The sequence below is a fragment of the Bacillus rossius genome, chromosome 2 (assembly GCF_032445375.1).
Source record: "Bacillus rossius redtenbacheri isolate Brsri chromosome 2, Brsri_v3, whole genome shotgun sequence".
NCBI classification, from domain to species: domain Eukaryota; kingdom Metazoa; phylum Arthropoda; class Insecta; order Phasmatodea; family Bacillidae; genus Bacillus; species Bacillus rossius.
In genome coordinates, this window is record NC_086331.1 from 103,131,243 (window position 1) to 103,150,144 (window position 18,902).

An 18,902-nucleotide genomic window follows, 5' to 3' on the forward strand; every position below is an offset into this window, starting at 1 on the left:
GGCCGAGTCAGCAAAGTAAAATGCCTCCATATACCTCTGTCCCTAGACAATTCATCATCCTTCACTCTATTCCGGTCTTCTACTCTCTCCTGCACTGTACACTGTACATCTCCAAGCGCTGAGCATCTATATCATCATTATTATTAGGAAATACGGCCACAATATGTTGTCTATGCCTCAGGTGTAGCCACTGTTGGACTTTACTGCTTCAGGAATTCAAAACTCATAATATTGGTGTTCGTAAGTTCTGAAGCGGAACAGGCTTCAGCAACCTATAAATTGTGGCACCATAAGTGGAATGCACTCTTCTGGTATAAGCTAGTGCCCTCCATACCACAATAATTCTCGTCCCTGCAGTTTTATATTGTATATGGTGCACTTTTTTTTTCCCGCAATTTTCGTAACCATACACAAATTATTAAGGCCAATAATAAGATTTTAATAAAAATAAACGAATTATTCGAGGGAGAAATAAATTATATCTTGAATTTACAGTGCATATTATATACTTTGGTAACAAATTTAATTATTCAGTTTAATACCACAGTCAGCATATTTGTGTTATTAAATCAAGGCCTTTATTCTTATACTACTCATGATTTTACACGCTACTTATACAGTTTTGTGTAAATATATAAGAAACGTTATTTAGGTAATAGTGTAGCAGGCATACCATGTCACATGCTAGGTTAGCGAAATATTAGCGAGGCCCCAGAACTTGAACTTTAATGAATAGTATCAGCAATATGCAAAATTGTATTGCGGCAATCTGTGCACTTTAAAAATCATCCTTTGGGAAATATTAATTCGACAACTGTTTCAGCTTAACGTAAAAACTGGCCGGAAGTCCTGCAGAAAGGTTTTATATTAACTGAAATTAATATGTTGTGTATTTTTTCCTTCAATTACACATCTTCACATGATTGGTGCATGCAATAAGAAAAGTAAGTGTATGGTAAAAAACAATCAACAATTCTGAACCTACAACGCACCAATATTGTCAAAGTAAGTACAATGGGTTGGAGGAACCATACAAATGTTCCTGAATCACATGGAACTGGGAAGTGTTTGGTACTGGAACCTTGTTAGCATATTATAGGGTTGTTTTGATTATTTTTCTTTGTTTATTCCCTCGGTGTGCAACCACGCCACAGAGTCCTCGGGGAAGACTGTGGCGAGGGACACAACACGGGGTTTTAGGCTCGGAAAGGTCCGGTTGAAGGGACACCAGCTGACCTGCCAGCGTGGCTGCCCAGCGGTTGTCGACGGCCGCGGCACTCGTGGAGGCGGCCTCGACGAGAGCGTTGGAGCGTGTGCTGGCGGCAGCCAGGTTGGCCAGAGGCACCGTCTGCGGCTCGAGGCCGGCCGCAATGCCCGCCAACACGCTGGCCACGCTGACCGCGCCCGACGCCGTCATCATCACCCCGTTTTCCACCGGGCAGTCGCTGAGCGCGACGGAGAAGAGCGCCCGCGGCGAGTAGCTCACGTGCTCCACGGCCGCCGCCCCAGCAGACTCCTCTTGGATGGTCTCCGACTCCTCGCGGTCGATGTCGTCGAGGTAGCGGCCCGATGCCGGCCGGCCGTACAGTCGCAGGTTCTCGTTGGGGTCTAGGAACATGTTGCCCTTCTTCTCCGTCTCGTCCCTGTGGACAGCCACGACCTCCATCATCATTACCATCATTATCATCATTGGCAGCATCACCACCACCATCATTATCATCATTAGCAGCATCACCATACTCATAAGCATCACCACCATAACCATTATCATTACCATCATCATCAGCAGCATCACCAACACCATCACGATCATCACTAGCAGCATCACCACCACTATCATCAGCTTCATTATCATCAGCAGCATCACTACCACCATTATCATTACCATCATTATCATCAGCATCATCAGAAACACCCAGTTCTAGACCCGGGAAGAAAATTTTTTCACGGTTGAAAAATCCCTGACCCGGCTGGGAAGCGAAACAAGGACCTTTATCTTACTCACCAGAAGTTATAACCACTTACCGTTCCCTTTTATTTACTTGTTACTGACATACATATTACAGTGACACCAATCACCAAGCACACCCTTCAGTAATCATATTCACGCATGCAACAAAATAAACATAAAAAACACGAATACGTTCATGCTAAATACTACACTCTATTAAAAAACTAACTAATGTATAGTAATGAGTTAAGTCAACTATTAAATTAGTTTAGAAATTACACACGTATAAAACACCTAATATTGAAACATAAATGTATCAGGATTGAAATTCATGTTACGATCGTTTCAAAAGAACTTCATTATTAATAAAATGCTTGGATTCTTAAATTTCCTTTTTTTATAGCACACACAGCACGCTGAAATGGGTGCAACCAAAATGGATTTCACCAACATCATTGTACCATGTTTGCAGCCAACAGGCAACCGGCTACATGTGCGAGATTTATCGAACGAAACGCTGACAGAGACACGATATTTCAGACCCATCATTAAGTGTCTCTGTTTCTGTAAAAAATAAATACAGGTTGAGCACAGATGATCAGTACATATTTAAAAAAATCATAAAACGAAACGGTGTGGACGATTTACATGAAACTTCTTTCAGCCAATACAGAATACCTAAAAGTTTTTTTTTTGAAAATGTTTCGGATTTGTTCGTTGTAGGTTGCTTCCACTATAAGCAGATATTATTTATAATTGCACCTACCACACAGCAGAAGAGTTGGCGCGTGCTTCAGTTAGCGAAAAGGAAGTCAGTAACTGCTGTGCAATGTGAATTTCGCAGACATTTAAACACGAAACAACCAAGCAGTTCATCCATTTAAGCCTGGCACAAGACATTTAAGGAGAAAGTGTGCGTTTGCAAAGGCAAGACTGTGGTCGGCCCTCTGTGCCCAAGGAAGATGTGGACCGCGTTTGAGCATCATTTTTGCCTAGCCCACAGAAATCAACTAGCTAAGCAAGTCATGAACTGCAGATGCCCCAAACAACGGTATGGAATCTTGCGCAAACGTTTGCGTAAGAAACCGTACAGACTCCAGTTGGTCACGGAAATCAAACACAATAAATACGGTGCACGCTACGCATTCTGCTCCGAGGTTCTATCGAGGATCGACGACAACTACCTACACACGAGGTTAATAAATTTTAAGTGTGACGAGGCTACATTCCACATAAATGGCAAAGGGAATTGCCACAATGTGCGTTTTAGGGGAACGGAAAATCCTTAAGTCACCATCGAGCATGAGAGAGATTCTCCAAAAGTGAATGTGTTCTGTGCCAAGTCGAGGGAGAAGATTTACAGGCTATTCTTTTTCATCGAAGAAACTGTTGCAGGTCATTACTACCTTGACATGATTACCTTGTGGTTTCTGCCTCAATTGGGAGAAAATTAAACAACCTAATCTTCCAACAAGATGGTGCACCGCCTCACTTCCATTTGGCTCTTAGGGAACACCTAAACACATGTCTCCCTGGGAGATGGCTTGGTCGTGCAAGTGTTGACAATGCGAGTGGTGCAGATGACCAGCGAGATCACAAGACAAACCTCCGAGATTTCTTCCTGTGGGGTTACGTCAAAGACAAAGTGTTTGTGCCACCTCTGCCACTATCTTTTCCGGGTCTGAGACAGCGAATCACGGTGGCAGTTGAGTCCATCACCGCCGACACATTGCACAAAGTTTGGGGCGAGTTTGAATACCGCCTCGATGTTTGCTGCGAAACTCGAGGAGCGCATATTGAGCCATTGTAGCTTGCAAGAAAAATGTTGAGAGATTCTCTATTGACTGAAAAAAGTTGCAGGTAAATCTGCCGCACCGTTTAGTTTTTTATGATTTTTCACCTGTACCCCTCCGCAAACCTGCAACTGGAAGTCAAAAGTTTAAACTAGTTACAGAAAATCCGCGAGTCTTGGCAGTATTACTAGTAATACTATTATCAATTTGATGACTGTTGGTTTTACAAATGTGTGACGAGAATTAGACGTTTAGAAATCCATACCAAGAACCTTTTGCGTGCATCCGGACAGTCCGGACAGATCTTTTAGTGTATTGGTAACATTGGAGGAGTCCGTGCACCTCACAGACACCGGCCATTGGACCGCATTGGACCTCTGACGGAGTGACTCACACTTGCTTGACCAGCTCCACCTCGCTGGCGGCGGTCGCGGTGGTCTCGGCGGCAGCGGCTGTGGCGCTGGTCTCGGCGGCGGCTGTGGCGCTGGTCTCGGCGGCGGCTGTGGCGGAGGTCTCGACGGCCGCGGTGATGGCGCCCTCGGTGGTGAGCTCGCCGTCCACGGCGCCGCTGCCATCGTCCTCGGCCGGCAGGGCGGCGACATCGCCAGCCGCCGCGGGCTCAGCCGGCGCTGCAGGGACGTCCTCGGAGGCAGCGCGCCTCCGGCGGCTCAGCTGGGACGAGGCGGTGGCCAGCCTACTGCACGTGGTGGCCTCGTCGCCGCGCTGGTAGTGCTCCACCGACTTGGACAGCATGAAGTGCAGCGTGCACTGCCGACAACCAGCAGGCGAGTCAGCGGAGGAGTCCAGCCCGGCTCGCAGCAAGCTCCGTGAGGGGCCCAGCTCAAGCTCACAGCACACCTCACAAGTTGCACTTAGATCACATTTACATTCATGGCCATGTGTTTAGAATTTAGTTTTACATTTTGGACATTGAAAACTTGTACATTAAATAATAGGGAGGGGGCCCCGAAAAAAATTATCTCCCCCGGGACCATTAGTTTTTCTCGACGGCCCTGCTTGGGTAAACAATTTATTATGTTTGAGGAAACATTATGAACACTAATTTATTATTTTTTCATCATTGTGGTAAAATATGTTACACAACAGTAAAAAAACCTGTAACAGAACAACATATACTATCCTACTTTACCGCATAATAGGTTATACATTTTATTCTCACCAAAAAAACTTTCCAAAAAAGGTTTATTAATGATAAAAAAACTCAAAATATAAATATGCATAAACAAAACTTTACCTACACAGATCTTGAACGTACTTGTAATTTTAACTGGACTAATTTTTATTTAATGATATATGGTGGAAACGTTTCTGGAGGCGAAATGTAGTTTCTGATAAATGCAAGGGCAATTAATTGCTCAATGTCGGCCCCGCTGTTTCAACGTCTCTGCTGCCACGACTAGCCTGAACTTTGAACCAAGCTTGGAGAATGTACATTATATTGAGTTGAGTTGAGTACACTTATAAAATCACCTCTTTTGTGCGTATAAACCTGGCACAAAACTAACGATACTTGCGTTTCTGTAAGCTGTTTGGTGCATTGCAAGATAATGACAAATAAATACTCTTATGGTTGCGAATAGAAGGCAAATTTTAAAATGTCTGATAGCTTTATTAAAATTTATTACAATTATTCAGTTAAGTTAATGAAATCTTAGACGACTGAGGCAAGGATAGGAAAACACTTTAATATGCATTCATTACGAAAGAAGTATGTCGATTTTTTTTGGAATAGTCATCGATGATTCATCAAAACGAAATAAAATAAGAGCATTGAAATACTGCCTGAAGGCAAAATTAGACGTTAAGAAAACTGGTTTAATGTTATGCAAGTAAATGGTAACCTAGTTTTGCGGTAAGCAATGAAACATTTTTGGGGTTAACTCTGTACAATATCTTACAATACATTTCCGCAGTAATTTTTCTTATATCAATTCACTTTCCTCCTTATTACCTTGCCAATGTATATATTGTGCCATTTCAAACACATTGCAACATTTCGAAGTGTAGGCTGGATATTTTCTCCTCCTGAGTATTTACTATACTCTTGAGTTTGTAGTTGATTATTTTAGTTAAACGTAACAAAGTTTATACTCTTTAAACAATGAGAAAACATATGTTGTAAGCTTTGCACACATAACCTTTTTATCGTTTCTAGTACAAAATATTATAAATTTTTATCATTGTTTAATACATAGCTTATCAAACCAAGAGAAACTCAAGATTTTGAACAAAGGTACAAAATGGTACAAAAGTATATATATATATATTTTTTTAATAAACACAGTGCATCAAATGTGATTAAAACATGATTATAAAATAATGAAAAATGAAGATAATGTAATTGTTAAAGTTAGAGATACACAAAATTAAGATATGTAAATGAGTTATTCAGCTGCGAGAATGCGCTGAAAATAGTTTTATTTGAGTAATAATCAATTAAAGTAATGTGTTATGTTCCATAAATAGCATTCCAATAGGAGCACAGTAGTATAAATATGAAACTCCGACAACAGGATTAAGGATGTAGAGCTAGGAGCCGATGTCTGCCATATTGTATTATGACGTCACGGCAGCCATATTGGATGACCTCGACCTCTGATATTGACCCCGGCGACCATCTCAGATGATTTTGACCCCGACAGCCATTTTTTTCTAGAACTTTCCACTATCTTTGATGCTATCATTTTGAATTATGAAGTCACATCCACCATTTTCCTTTATAGAACTTTCCGCCATCTTGCATTCTGCCATTTCGAATTATGATGTCACATCCATCATTTGGTTTTTTGGAAATTTCTGCCATCTTGGGTCCTACCATCTTGGATGATGATGTCATGTCTGCAATTTTGTTTTCTATAACTTTCTGCCATATTGGATGATGACATAATCCGCCATTTTAGATTCTACAACAAACTGACAGTTTATTCTCTGCAGTTTGTCAGCATCGCCACCATTAGTATCTCTGCTGGTGATTGTATACTGTCCACTAAAGACGACATTAGAAATACCAAACACCAACTACATCTCAGGGTATGTACTTAAGAGTGCTGATCCGCACTACAGTATAGCTACAGTTTGACTGGGGATCCAATCGTCTGGGACCCACTTATATACCAGCAATCGCTGGTATAATATGTGAGTCAAAACCACATAATAATTTTTTTTTAGTGGCAGTTTAAATTAATTTGTAGGTAATTTAAAACTTTCGAAATAAAACACAAAATATAAAGAACGTAAGTCCTATACACATTTTATATTAAGGCATTTACAATTTTTGTAAACAGAGTCTTTAATGCTGCATGGACTGCCTCGTTGGCTCTAGCTACTGCCTCATTGGCTCTAGCTACTTCCTCTGTGACTCTAGCTACAGCCTTGTCGACTCTAGCTACTGCCTCGTCAACTCCGATTACTGCCTCGTCGACTCCAGTTCCAAAAGGTTTGCTGGTCTTAGGATTAAAACACAGGTATCCAACTGGTTATCCTCAGAAATACTGTCGGCGATGACTATCTCGATGAGACATGGGCGACAACATTTGCGACCACGACTGCCACATGATTTTGACTCAATGCTTGTTTGGTCATTGCTGATCTCAGGCGCATCTTTTTCATGTGTAGGAATACTGTCAGAGCAACGTTGAGAAGCATGTGTAATCTGTCGTTTAGACATTTGCGTAGCTATACCGTGGATCGCAAAAAGTTGCAAAAAGTCTTGACCTTACAGTTTGCTGTTACACATGCAGATTAAGCGACTACTTCTTTGATACTGACTGGAATGATCGTATATGGTATCATGTGATAGGTGGCACAGTTTCCAGGATCGTAGCAATCTAGCAACTGCTGAGTTGATTTGGAGGATGAGGTAAGTGCGAAAACCTCCAGTGCTGAGTGCCTCCATCGCAGGTATCCATTTATGTGCATGTATATCCTCAATCCAGTAGCTGTACTTGACACTGCTGAAGCTAGGTCTTATGCTCACATATACATTGGCAGGATGGATCGAAAACAACTTATTGCAGGTTGGACGACAAATGAATGCACGAACTGTTGCATGTCTTTGTATGTACAGGCTCAAAGAAGTCTACTCGCAGTCGAAAAACCATTTCAGCATTAGCTGCGAGTTGCACCAGGCACATACTCGTTCAAACTTGTCGCAAACATGAAGCTGTTCGCCATACATTGCATTAAGTGTGAGCAGGGAAGGGCAGCCATAGTCGGTCTGCAGATCTACAATTTCTGCTGCTCCAATACAGAACTTGCTCAGCTATTTCTTCTGCTTGGGCTAGGCGATGTAAATTATGTCACGCAGATTCTGCAGAAGCAAATCGTCAAGTGTGTTTTTCACTTGGTAGTATGGAATTTTTTCTTTGTCTTATTTCAGGCCATGGTAGTATTTAAATAGCCATTCGTTGGACCGTTATCTTTTTTTCGTCCAGTAGTTTCCAAGGATACAGAGTACGAAAGGTACGGGTCCGAGTCCTGCCATCGTCTTCGTAAGTGATGGAAATCTACTTGAGCACAAATCTGTTTTGTCTGTGGAAACCTCGCAGGTTGCAGTACATCTTGATGCTAGTGATGCTCGGGCATAACTAAATTAATCTCGCTAAATGCACCGTTATTTATGAGAGAAATTTCACAAGCTTGCCTCGACAAATGCACGATGCAAGCCGATTGTGAAGTATCAGACATAAGGCATTAGTGTTTAGTGGAATATTTACGCTCGTTGATATCTCGATTCTGTGGTCGATGATGTTTGAATTTATTCGATCGTCCTATTTGGAAACGCCAAACAACATTAATGGAGCCTTGTTCTTGAAACTGTCGGGACTCAGTATCGGTGACTTTCAGCGGCCACAGTACACTTGCTGAAACTTGGCATACATTTGATATGCGATTTTATATTCCGTTTTCAAAGCCCATGTGCATTTCGACATAGGGGTAGTTTTCGCTGTTTAAAAATATTTTTACATTACGTATTTGGAAGTTATCAAACAGGGACCGACTCACTCCTGCATTGAGCTGTCTTACAGTCTGAAGCCCGATGATGATGTATCTTGGTTTTTCTGTAGCAAACCTGGACTTTACTATAAAGTTGATACATTTACTTTGAGGCAAGCCAGGATATTTTTCAAGTCTCCAGGATCGGAACGGTACATCAATGTTCTTGCCATTTTATATGTTCTTCATCACCTTGATAAGTTCGACCGGGCTCACTTGGACGTGAGGTATTATCTACTCGATAGATTGAAGTGTTAACGAGACATTCTGTGAATTATCTAAAGCAGCGAATATTGAATTAATGTGCGTGTAGGCTAAAAGCAGTACGAGATCTTGTATTGAATTAATGATATATGCTTGTAGTCTTCAGTTAATCTAATGAGCATGGACAGAGGAATACATAGTTCGAACTTTTCTTTGGCATAAACAGGTAGCATGTATTTATCCTTGAGGTCCCAGCTGGCCATCTTTACAGCAGAAAATTCTTTCGGCATAGGCGAAAGGTAATTTTTCAAGGTAGATGTTATGACCACATCTCTCGTCTGGACTACCTCGACACCAATGAGTACATATGTAATATGCTTGATTAGGTGAGGAATACCATTGCAGAATATTTTCGTCGAAGTCAGTGTGACTCTTATATGTAGAAACGATTAAGAAGGTATTTTGGTGCTATACAGTGATGCATAATTCAGATGGTAGCCAATACTATCCGAGCAGGAAAGGCGGGTACTTGTGCAGTTCCATTTTCGTGATGCTGTCATCAAAAATTACTGGATCTTCCATATTGAGAATTTCGTGTTCCATTTTTATCTACACCTGTCCTATACTGAAACTCTACTCTGTCAAATGTTAATGTACCGATCTCTGGTAGAAAGCTGGTATTTTGCACACTAATTGGATTTCTTTTATAGCGGTCTGGTCTCACAAACATTATGCCCATCGGTTCAACTGCAGAAGTAACAATATTTATTCTTTTCTAAAATTCACCAAGCGTCCTCGCTAGTCAACGTTTCTGACGATGGCTGGAACATAAATGATACTTTGTGGCACTTCCAACAGTTTATATCCTGGCGGAACCATTGGCAAAAGCTTTGTAGAATGTTGTTTAGTTTTCTGTTGAGATATGTTTCACTATCCAAATTGATGTTTATCCCTATAAAATTCATGGTCAATATGTTTACTACTCACGTAGATTTGTATGTTTTCTTGCAGCATATATTTTCGTTTCAAATCCTAGTATCGTACCTATTGTCCCTGGTTTAGTGAAATCAACATTTTCACTGCATGTTAGAATGATTTTTGGGCGTTAAAATTTTTTTATTGTTTAAAGTCTACATCTGGTGGTAACCTTTCTGGGATGTGATTTAAAATGTCGTCAATTTCGTAAGAGTAGTCCCATCACTTTTCAGGAATAAGATCTTTACGATATTCGGAATGGCATTATAAGTTTGGAAATCTGCAAGTCCAATACACCATTCTGCATCTAACTCCTTAGGTGGGAAAGGAACCGCCCGCAGCTTTGAACAATGTCCTGTGAAGGTGAGTTTTATAGAAATTACCAATAATTCCCCAACAAATAAATAAATTATTGAATTTACGCTTCTTTAGGCGCATTATGGAATAATGATGAGAGTGAATTTTTACGATTCGCATGCAACATGAAACGAAACTTTAACAGGAAGATGGTGTATGGCCATAAACCCGTATATAGTCACTTTTATAAACATTAGGGGGCATACCAAGCATATTGGTGTTCCAAATGGAACTTTTAAATAGTGAAATTACCCTGGAATATACATGGTAAACTAAAATAATCATAGTAAAAAGTAATCTCAAGTTTTAAAAAAACCTAAGGACAACGGCCTTACACTCTTCTTATGTGATATCAGAAAGCTTGGTAGCATAATGGCAGAGCAGCTGCTTAAAGACTTCAAAGAATGTTGTTAAAATCTGGTCGGGGGGAATTTGTGTAACATTTTTTAATAACACATTACTTGAGTATATAAAATTTGATTTAAGCAAATATATGAATACATTTAATTTTTTATATTATTGCTATAATATTATCAAATATATAGCTCAGTCCATTGGATTGATAATATTATGTTACATAGGAATATATAATCTATTTTTACCTAAGGTTTAAAAAAGCTATAAAGTGGCCAGAACTTGAACTTTATGTGTTAGGACGACCCACACGAATTGGTTGAGAGTCCGAGACTGCTGCTGGCTTCACTTAGTGCAAGAAAATATTCGCACACAAACGAAATAGTCTCCATACTCGGAGAATTACGTAAAGCTGGCAACATACTATGAGTCAAATCATAATCGTACGCGAAATTCATGCTCCTTCAAGATGGAAATACATTCGTCGCAAAGCCGTAGTGCGTGGACTTGATGATTTATTCCAGATGGACTTTGTTGAGATGATACCATATTCCCGAATGAACAAGGGCTTCAAGTACATGTTGACAGCCATCGACATGTAAAGCAAGTTTTATTTGGCCAGACATGTGAAATTGAAGATGGTTACTGTTGTAACCAAGACCACGGCAGAAATTTTGCTTGATGGACGTGTACCATCGCACCTGCAAACGGAACTTGACAAAGAATTCTACAATGCCACTTTCAAGGTTTTTCTGGAGAAGTTTGGCATCAAACACTACTCTACAATAATTAGTAATGTCAAAGCCACTGTAGTCGAGAGGTTAAACAGAACATTGCATACCAAGATATGGTGACAATTCACGGCTCATGGAACTTACAAGTGATTAGATATCTTGCCGGAACTAATAAGCGAATTCAATTCCACTGTGCATTCTACTATGCAAATGAAGCTCAAAGACGTCAAGGACGATCATCTTCTTCTAACAGTATTTCCCAACTCGAAGAAAAAAGATCCACAAAAGCGGAAAGCTAACGTCGGGGACATTGTGTGGACTTCAAGCAGAAAGGCGTCTTCGAAAAATTTTTTACTGCGAATTGTAGTCTCAAACTACAAACTACTAGTGACCCACATTCCCGAATCGGAGCCTAGGACCTACTATCTCGAAGGTTTTGGACAACACGTTTATTCGCGGTGGCTTCTATGCCAAATAGATTCAGCCTACGATGTATCCCGACACGTATTTGGTGGAGAAGATTCTTAAACGAAGAAATGGACGATCCTACATCAAATGATGGGGCTTTTGCTTTAATTCATGGGTAGAAAATGCAGAAATCGAGAAACACTTAAGACTTCAGTGATTTGATTTTTTATTCTTGTAAAAGTGTAGAATTTATGTAATAATTTTTATTTTTAAAAACTTGTTTTACCCTTGAACCTGATACTTTTATGATAAAATGGTAAATCGAGGTGATATTTATATGACACATATTTTAACCTAAAAATTAACATTTTTTACACTGACAAAGTATCTAAATATGGACAGGAATCAATTAAATAAACAAATTTATTAATAAGCGATGTTTTAAATAGTTTTTGGATTTTGCATAATTTATAGGTTGATAATTACAGATTTTCATTATGGTCGGACATGACATCATAATTAAAAATGGCGGAATCCAAGATCGCGGAAAGTTCTAGAAAATAAAATGGCGGATTGTTCTAGAATTCAAGACTGTGGACATGACATAATATTCCTAGATGGTGGAAAGTTCTAAAAACAAAATGGCGAAAGGTTCTGTAAAATAAAATGGCTGATGTAACATAATCCAAAGTGGCAGGATCCAAGATGGCGGAAAGTTATAGAAAATAAAATGACAGAGGTCAAGGTCATTCAAGAAGGCTGCCGGGGTAAGTATAGAGTTTAAAGTCATTGAAGATGCCCGCCGTGATATCACGATCTATGATGGTGAACACCGGCTCCTGTCTCCACATCCTTAATACTGTTGATGGAGCCCTATATTTATACTACTTAGTGCCATTAAGTTCTTCTAGTGCCGTAGACAATATAATTACTAGTGATTATTTCGGTGATACGCTACTTAATCTTAATATTATGGTAATATGGTGTTAAAAAATTTAGAGTATTTACCCTTTCGACTGGTGTGAGTGTGTTATTCGGGAACCTGTAATTGTTCTGCGGTATTAACATGATTAAAAGAAGCCTGTGTTTGTAGAACTGAGTGCCAGAAACAGTATAAGGTATGACACCATCTTGATCTGGAACATTCGGATTCCGCTCAATCCCATCCATCTTGAATCTGCAATCAAACATTACAAATTGACAGGCATTTAAATTTTGCAAAGTGGTTGGCCAGATAAAGTTATGACATAATGTTAACATAAAGATTACAAATAAGGTTCTAATTTAAAAAAACACATTTAGAAGAAAATTGATTTAGTAAATTGCAGAATGTAAATCGAAGCTATTTAAAGTTGTAAAAATATTAATTTGTAGTAACACTTGATGTTGTATATTGTAATGTTAATATTATATATTCATTGTTAAAAATTGATTTATATATATATATATATATATATATATATATACTTACGTGGAACTAACAAGCTACACATGATACTCACTGCAATATTAAGCTATATTTGTGTTTTCTTACTTTATAAACAATACATTGATTTTTGAAGTCATCTTATAAAAATAAGATTCACTATAAACCATTACATGCACGACGAATCACACACAGAGGCAAAATAGCTCAAAACTATGGAAATAAGCATGAAAGTGCAATTTATTTACTTATATCTTCCTCCAGCAGCGTTGAATGTTCAACTTTGGCGACACGAACTGTCAAACCTTGTGCTTGGACTTTGTATGTTCCACTCCGTGTGTTTCTGAAAGGTTCCGTGAGCGCTCGCACTGTTTTCTATCGAGTTTTAACACTTACCTGTGAAGTATGGACGTTGTCAAAGCCAGAAGATTCATGTTGCGGCCATCTTCGGATGTTTCAACCTTCCTCACGATGTCCAGAAGCGTGGTGATTGTCATGGGCAGCAAGTTCTCTTTGTTGTACAAACCGCTTGCGTTATAGCACTCGAGAAGAGAGTCTGGCAAGCGTGGCATCGCATTCTCTTGCCCTGTTGCGCCTGACAGCCAACCTGCAAACCAGACCGACAGGTCATATTGATATGGAACACGACCTACATTTTGTTTGTATTTTCAGGTACTAACATGCATTAATTGCGTTTTGTAATGAAACTGCAAGAACACGCACTTAATAACACTACGCTGTCTATGATAATCCAACAACAATAGTTCCTGAGTGACCTTCACTTAGCATCTTAGGGCGCCACCTGAAATCACACCTGTACGTCTTTTCAACAATATGTACACTACTAGCACTTATTAAATCCAGTGGCACAAAATATTGTTACATCCATGCTAGAAGCTGGGCTCGTGGCGGGGCGTACCAACCAGGCCAAGTGTAGACACACCGTCCATTGACGTCAGGCATGCCACGCGTGCCTGGCCGGATTACAAGGGTCCTCGCTAATCCTCCTCTGGGAATTCTGAGCGCCTTCAGAGGTTGCCGCCGTCCTTGGAATGCGTGACTTGGGGGTATTCTCGATTTTTCGGGCGTCGGGTCGGCCCGGGATAACGCGACACGTCACAGCCGCTACCGTCCGTTCGAGAAGGACGCCACGGGTATATAAGCGACGACGCCGACCTCCGTAGGAGTTGAAAAAGTTCGGAGAGTTCTGAGATTAGGGGAGAGTGTCTGCCCCTCGGGGAGTGATACAGGCGATACCCGTGGGATCAGCGAGAGGTGAAGAGGGCAAGTGGCCCTTGGTGAAAGAACCGGACCTATCGAAAGGCTAGACCTGCGATTGAAGGCCTGGCGAGCCAATCGGGTGCGACGAGCGATAGTTCAGGACTGTGCTGCGGCGTGGCGTGGGTAAGTGCGTGGAGTAAGCGTACAGAGGCGGACAGAAGAGCAAGCCACTGTCGAGTCAAGCTGCAGTGGAAAGTGGTAACGTTTCAATGATCAGTGCAAGACTAATAATTGTGGACAGATCGTGAGTGCAGTAAGTAAATTTATAGTGTAGACATTAGTAATAAATAAAACGTACGAACCTGTTTCACACACTCGTAATAATATAAACGAATCCTGATTGTTATAGGATCGTTGGTCATGACTGTAACTAACCCACAACAAGGAACATTAAAAGAGAACAATTTCACTAAGGGATAACTCACATAATATGTTTCTTAATCAAAGAGGATATTAATTATATAATATATTATACGAATGTACACAAATACATCTTACAGACAATGTTAAATGTAACATAATGGTTATGAGGGAAAATTTTGTAAAACATATTTTAAATGTATTTGAAGTACATTCACGTATATCTAATTTTGTTCATGTACTATAGAAACAGTGACAAGAGATTAAGCAGTACAATTTCAGATTGTAACACAGTTCAGTAATGACTACAGCAATCCTCACTGTTGGTCATAGCAAGCCAAAACAAGTAAAAAGGGATATTAAGCCTGGTTTAGATGTAATAGCTGTGTTTAAAGGGACATATTTTTCGGAGATATTAATTATGAAAATGATAACTTCCAGATTACAATATGATACAAAGGAAAGGCGTATCTGCTCTAATGAATTATGAGATAGATAATGAAGTTCGGTTTTATGTTCAATGGTTGTTTTTATGAGTTAGGTACTATTTACTTCAAACTAAAAATAAAGTGTTATTTTTATTTTTATTGTATTTGAATTTGTTTTTATAGAATTAACTAATGAACAGTTTTAGCTAAATGCTGAGGCTCCTAAAATGTTTGAAAATGTTTCATATAATTTTTTTTCATTGCGTAAATATAATTTTTTTAAATAAAATTATTAGTTGGAATGTATGCATTCTTTGAGTTTTTCTGGGAATAATTACAGACATCAAAAATCATTCTTACTGAGTGTATGTCTCTGTGACAAGTACAATGAAACTATAAAATATGATTTACTCGTAGAAAAACATTATGTTTAACATGTTTTATTACAACACAATTTTGAACTATCAATTTGTTACAAGCGTGGAAAAACAGATTCGGAAAGATTCATTGTACTAGATGCTCCTGTCCCCGAAGATCCAATCTTCGCAAACAAAGCCGTCGCTTGTCGCCCGCTAGCGCTCGCCAAGGGGCCACTCACCCTCTTCACTTCACTGCTCTCGCGGGCCACTCCGATGATTCACCGGTGTCGCCATCAGCCTCTATCACTCCACTACAGGAAATCATCATCGTCTTATATACCTGCGAAGTTCCGCCCTGGACAGGTCCTCCGAAGTGTCGCGTCGTCAGAATCCGTACTTAACACTCGAAGATACGAGAAAAATGGCGTCCTAGTAACGCCACTTCTCGCGACGGTGCTCTCAGGACGCACAGAATGTTCCAGGCGAGACAGTAAGGCAATATGTCTATGTGGGAAGGCGCTTTAAAGGGTGTATAAGGGAAAGGGGGGTCGGAGCGGATATTCCCCAGAGATAAGCGAGGCCAGCGCTCCGCTCCAATCATCGAACAATATTATTGATATTAGGATAAAACTATTTTTAGTAAAATCATCGTTCTTCCCGCTTTACACAGCCAAACATTTGTCAAACATCTTGCAAACTAAGTTAATAATCTTGTGTTAGCTGCCTTGCTCATCAAACACAATTCAATTGGATATAAAAAACTTAAAATTAAAAATGTTTTAATGACTTCATTATGGGTTAAAATTTTTAATATTATTTAAAATATATTTTTAGTTTATACTATTTAAACTAGAGCAATAAATGTTTCAGCATTATTTCTACAAGTTAAAATTTTCAAGCCATTACTAATATTGTTATCTTTATTGGCTTCGTTTTTAAAATATTTGTTTATTATTTTATTCTGAAAGAAAATTACTTGCATATGTTGGTTAAATATTTTTTACACTGTCCCTCTTTACAAAGATTTGCATTCATCTATATAATATAGAATAAAGGCTAGGTAGTTTTATATTTAGGATTTTTAAACAGTTAATTTTGTTTCATTTTATTTTTGTTTTGTGGATAAAAATAATTCGCTTCTGTTTTGCATTACTTATCAGTTGTCATTGGTTTAAAAAAATGTTTTAACGTACCTCTGGTATGTAAATGTTTTGAAAAACTAATTAACCTATTTTATATAGCTTTCGAATAATCTATTTTGAATTTATTCATGAAAATATAATACATTTTTTTTTAATGAAATGTAATAAATATTGACTGGTTTAGTCTCCATTTTTTTTCCCTTTGGAACCATTTGTAGTATTTTAATACAAATTATAGGAGTGTTTTCAAAATAATATTTCGTGCTGGATTTAAACATTCTTCAGAACATTCTCTTGATTACTTCGTGTTGAATCAGTCTGGTAGGGAAGTCTTGAAGGGATATCATCATCCCCGGATAAGATATAAGCATATGACTCGGTGAAAAAATAAGTTATAAGGACAGAAAGAAATAATGTTACAGCAATGACTGTGTAGATTTACAAGTATGAGTAGGAGATAGGCGTTCACCTGCTTGGCTATTCAACCAATAACATGACCGTAAATGTACTTACAGCAGGCAGCTATGAAAACCGGATACCAAGTGCTCTTCAGCGCCATCTTGAGGTCTCGATCTGAAATGAAAATGAAGACTTTTGTTGGTGAAACACAGGATTGTGTTCGTTGTTATGTCACGTTACCCGCTTGTAGGCAGCAGAGAACGTGCACAAGTCTAGCTCACCTAGAAGCAACAGCAAAGTATACTGCTGATCACGGTGGTCTGGAGCAGAGCTTCCCAACCTGAACAATCCTGCGGCCCATATGACTGACAATACGTTTTGCTAAGGCCCACTAACGGAAAGGTGTACAAACAACATATGGTAAAAATAAATGGGAGCGAGTCTGGCAGTACTCGTCAGTGATGTGTGAACATCTAATCTCGGTAAGGGGTCGTCCATTAATCACGTGATGTTTTTTTTAGCATTTGTAACCCCCCCTCCCCCCTAGTGATTTGTGGTGAGGTTTTAGACAACCCCCCCTTCCCCCCCAACAAATCACGTGTATTTTTTCGGTACAAAATATTTTTAAAAATTTCAGAATATTATCTTTAAATATAGGTATAATCTAATTTAATTCTGGAAAATTAAGCACAGCATGTATATTCGGCGCCAAAATCACAGTCTTACTGGCGACTGGCAAGCCGAGCCGGGTGGTTCATGTTGCGGCGGGCGGGGATATTGTTGCCTGGCTATGGCGAGTCAAGGTCACGCGTCGCTTTTCGGTTTAGTAGAAATCGCGTGAAAAAATAAATACACGTGAAATCTCTCTACACCCCTCCTCCCCCCTTGTGATATTTCGTGATTTTTCCGAAACCCCCCCCTCCCTCCCCATTCGAGCCTCACGTGATTAATGGACGATCCCTAACGAGCAAATTCAAGTGTTCTCATGTTGTTCATGTTGCAAATAAACTTATACCTAATACGAAACTCGGAAATAATGTCGAGCTTGATAAATAAACTGATAAATAATAAAATAGTCGCTTTTCAAATACCAAAATTTCTGGATGCAAATCACACACATACTTTCTGCACCCGCCGCTAGGATTCACTGCCTGAATCGTAAACGTTGCTAGCAACCATCAAAATAAGATAGAACTTAGCAACACGAAACAACCAGAAATTTTAAAATATTATAAATGGCTCCAATAAAACCCCGACTTTGGACCTGATTTTCGACAAGGAATTTCATTAAAATACTACCCATCTTGTTAAAATTCTCTAAACAGTTAATTCTATTATGTTTCCGCAAACGTTAGTAGATGTAATTCTATGGAATTACTAAAATATTAACAGGACAATTTTAAAACACATATTATAACAGTAAGTATATGTTTGTATATTTGTTTTTGCTGAAACGACTTAAATCAGTCCGTAAATACTTCCCACAAACAAACTTGAACCTTTTTGAATATATTAAATATTATATTATATTTTATACACGGTCTTCGAGGTTACGAAGCACGCGCTCTGCCGCCGTGATAGTGAGCTTCGTAGAAGTTTAGAAGGAGAATATCTACACTAACTATAATAATAAAACTGTTCTAGGCAAAAAGTCTGTACATTTTATAAAATGTTGCCGAAACTACTGCAACAACTATTTACATCATCGAGAACTC

General features: G+C 39.3%; 1 protein-coding gene across 1 annotated transcript in view; it reads right to left on the bottom strand.

Annotated features, from left to right (window-relative positions):
- The window catches only part of LOC134529535 (uncharacterized), a 67,830-nt gene that overhangs the window by 36,426 nt on the left and 12,502 nt on the right, over window positions 1–18,902 (bottom strand). The window contains exons 2-6 of the mRNA XM_063363731.1: window positions 17,302–17,361; window positions 13,615–13,825; window positions 12,801–12,969; window positions 4,139–4,512; window positions 1,237–1,643 (exon numbers count right to left, since the gene is read on the bottom strand). Coding sequence (XP_063219801.1) covers window positions 1,237–1,643; window positions 4,139–4,512; window positions 12,801–12,969; window positions 13,615–13,825; window positions 17,302–17,347 — 1,207 coding nt within the window. The 5' untranslated portion in view covers window positions 17,348–17,361. The remainder of the gene's footprint in view (window positions 1–1,236; window positions 1,644–4,138; window positions 4,513–12,800; window positions 12,970–13,614; window positions 13,826–17,301; window positions 17,362–18,902) is intronic.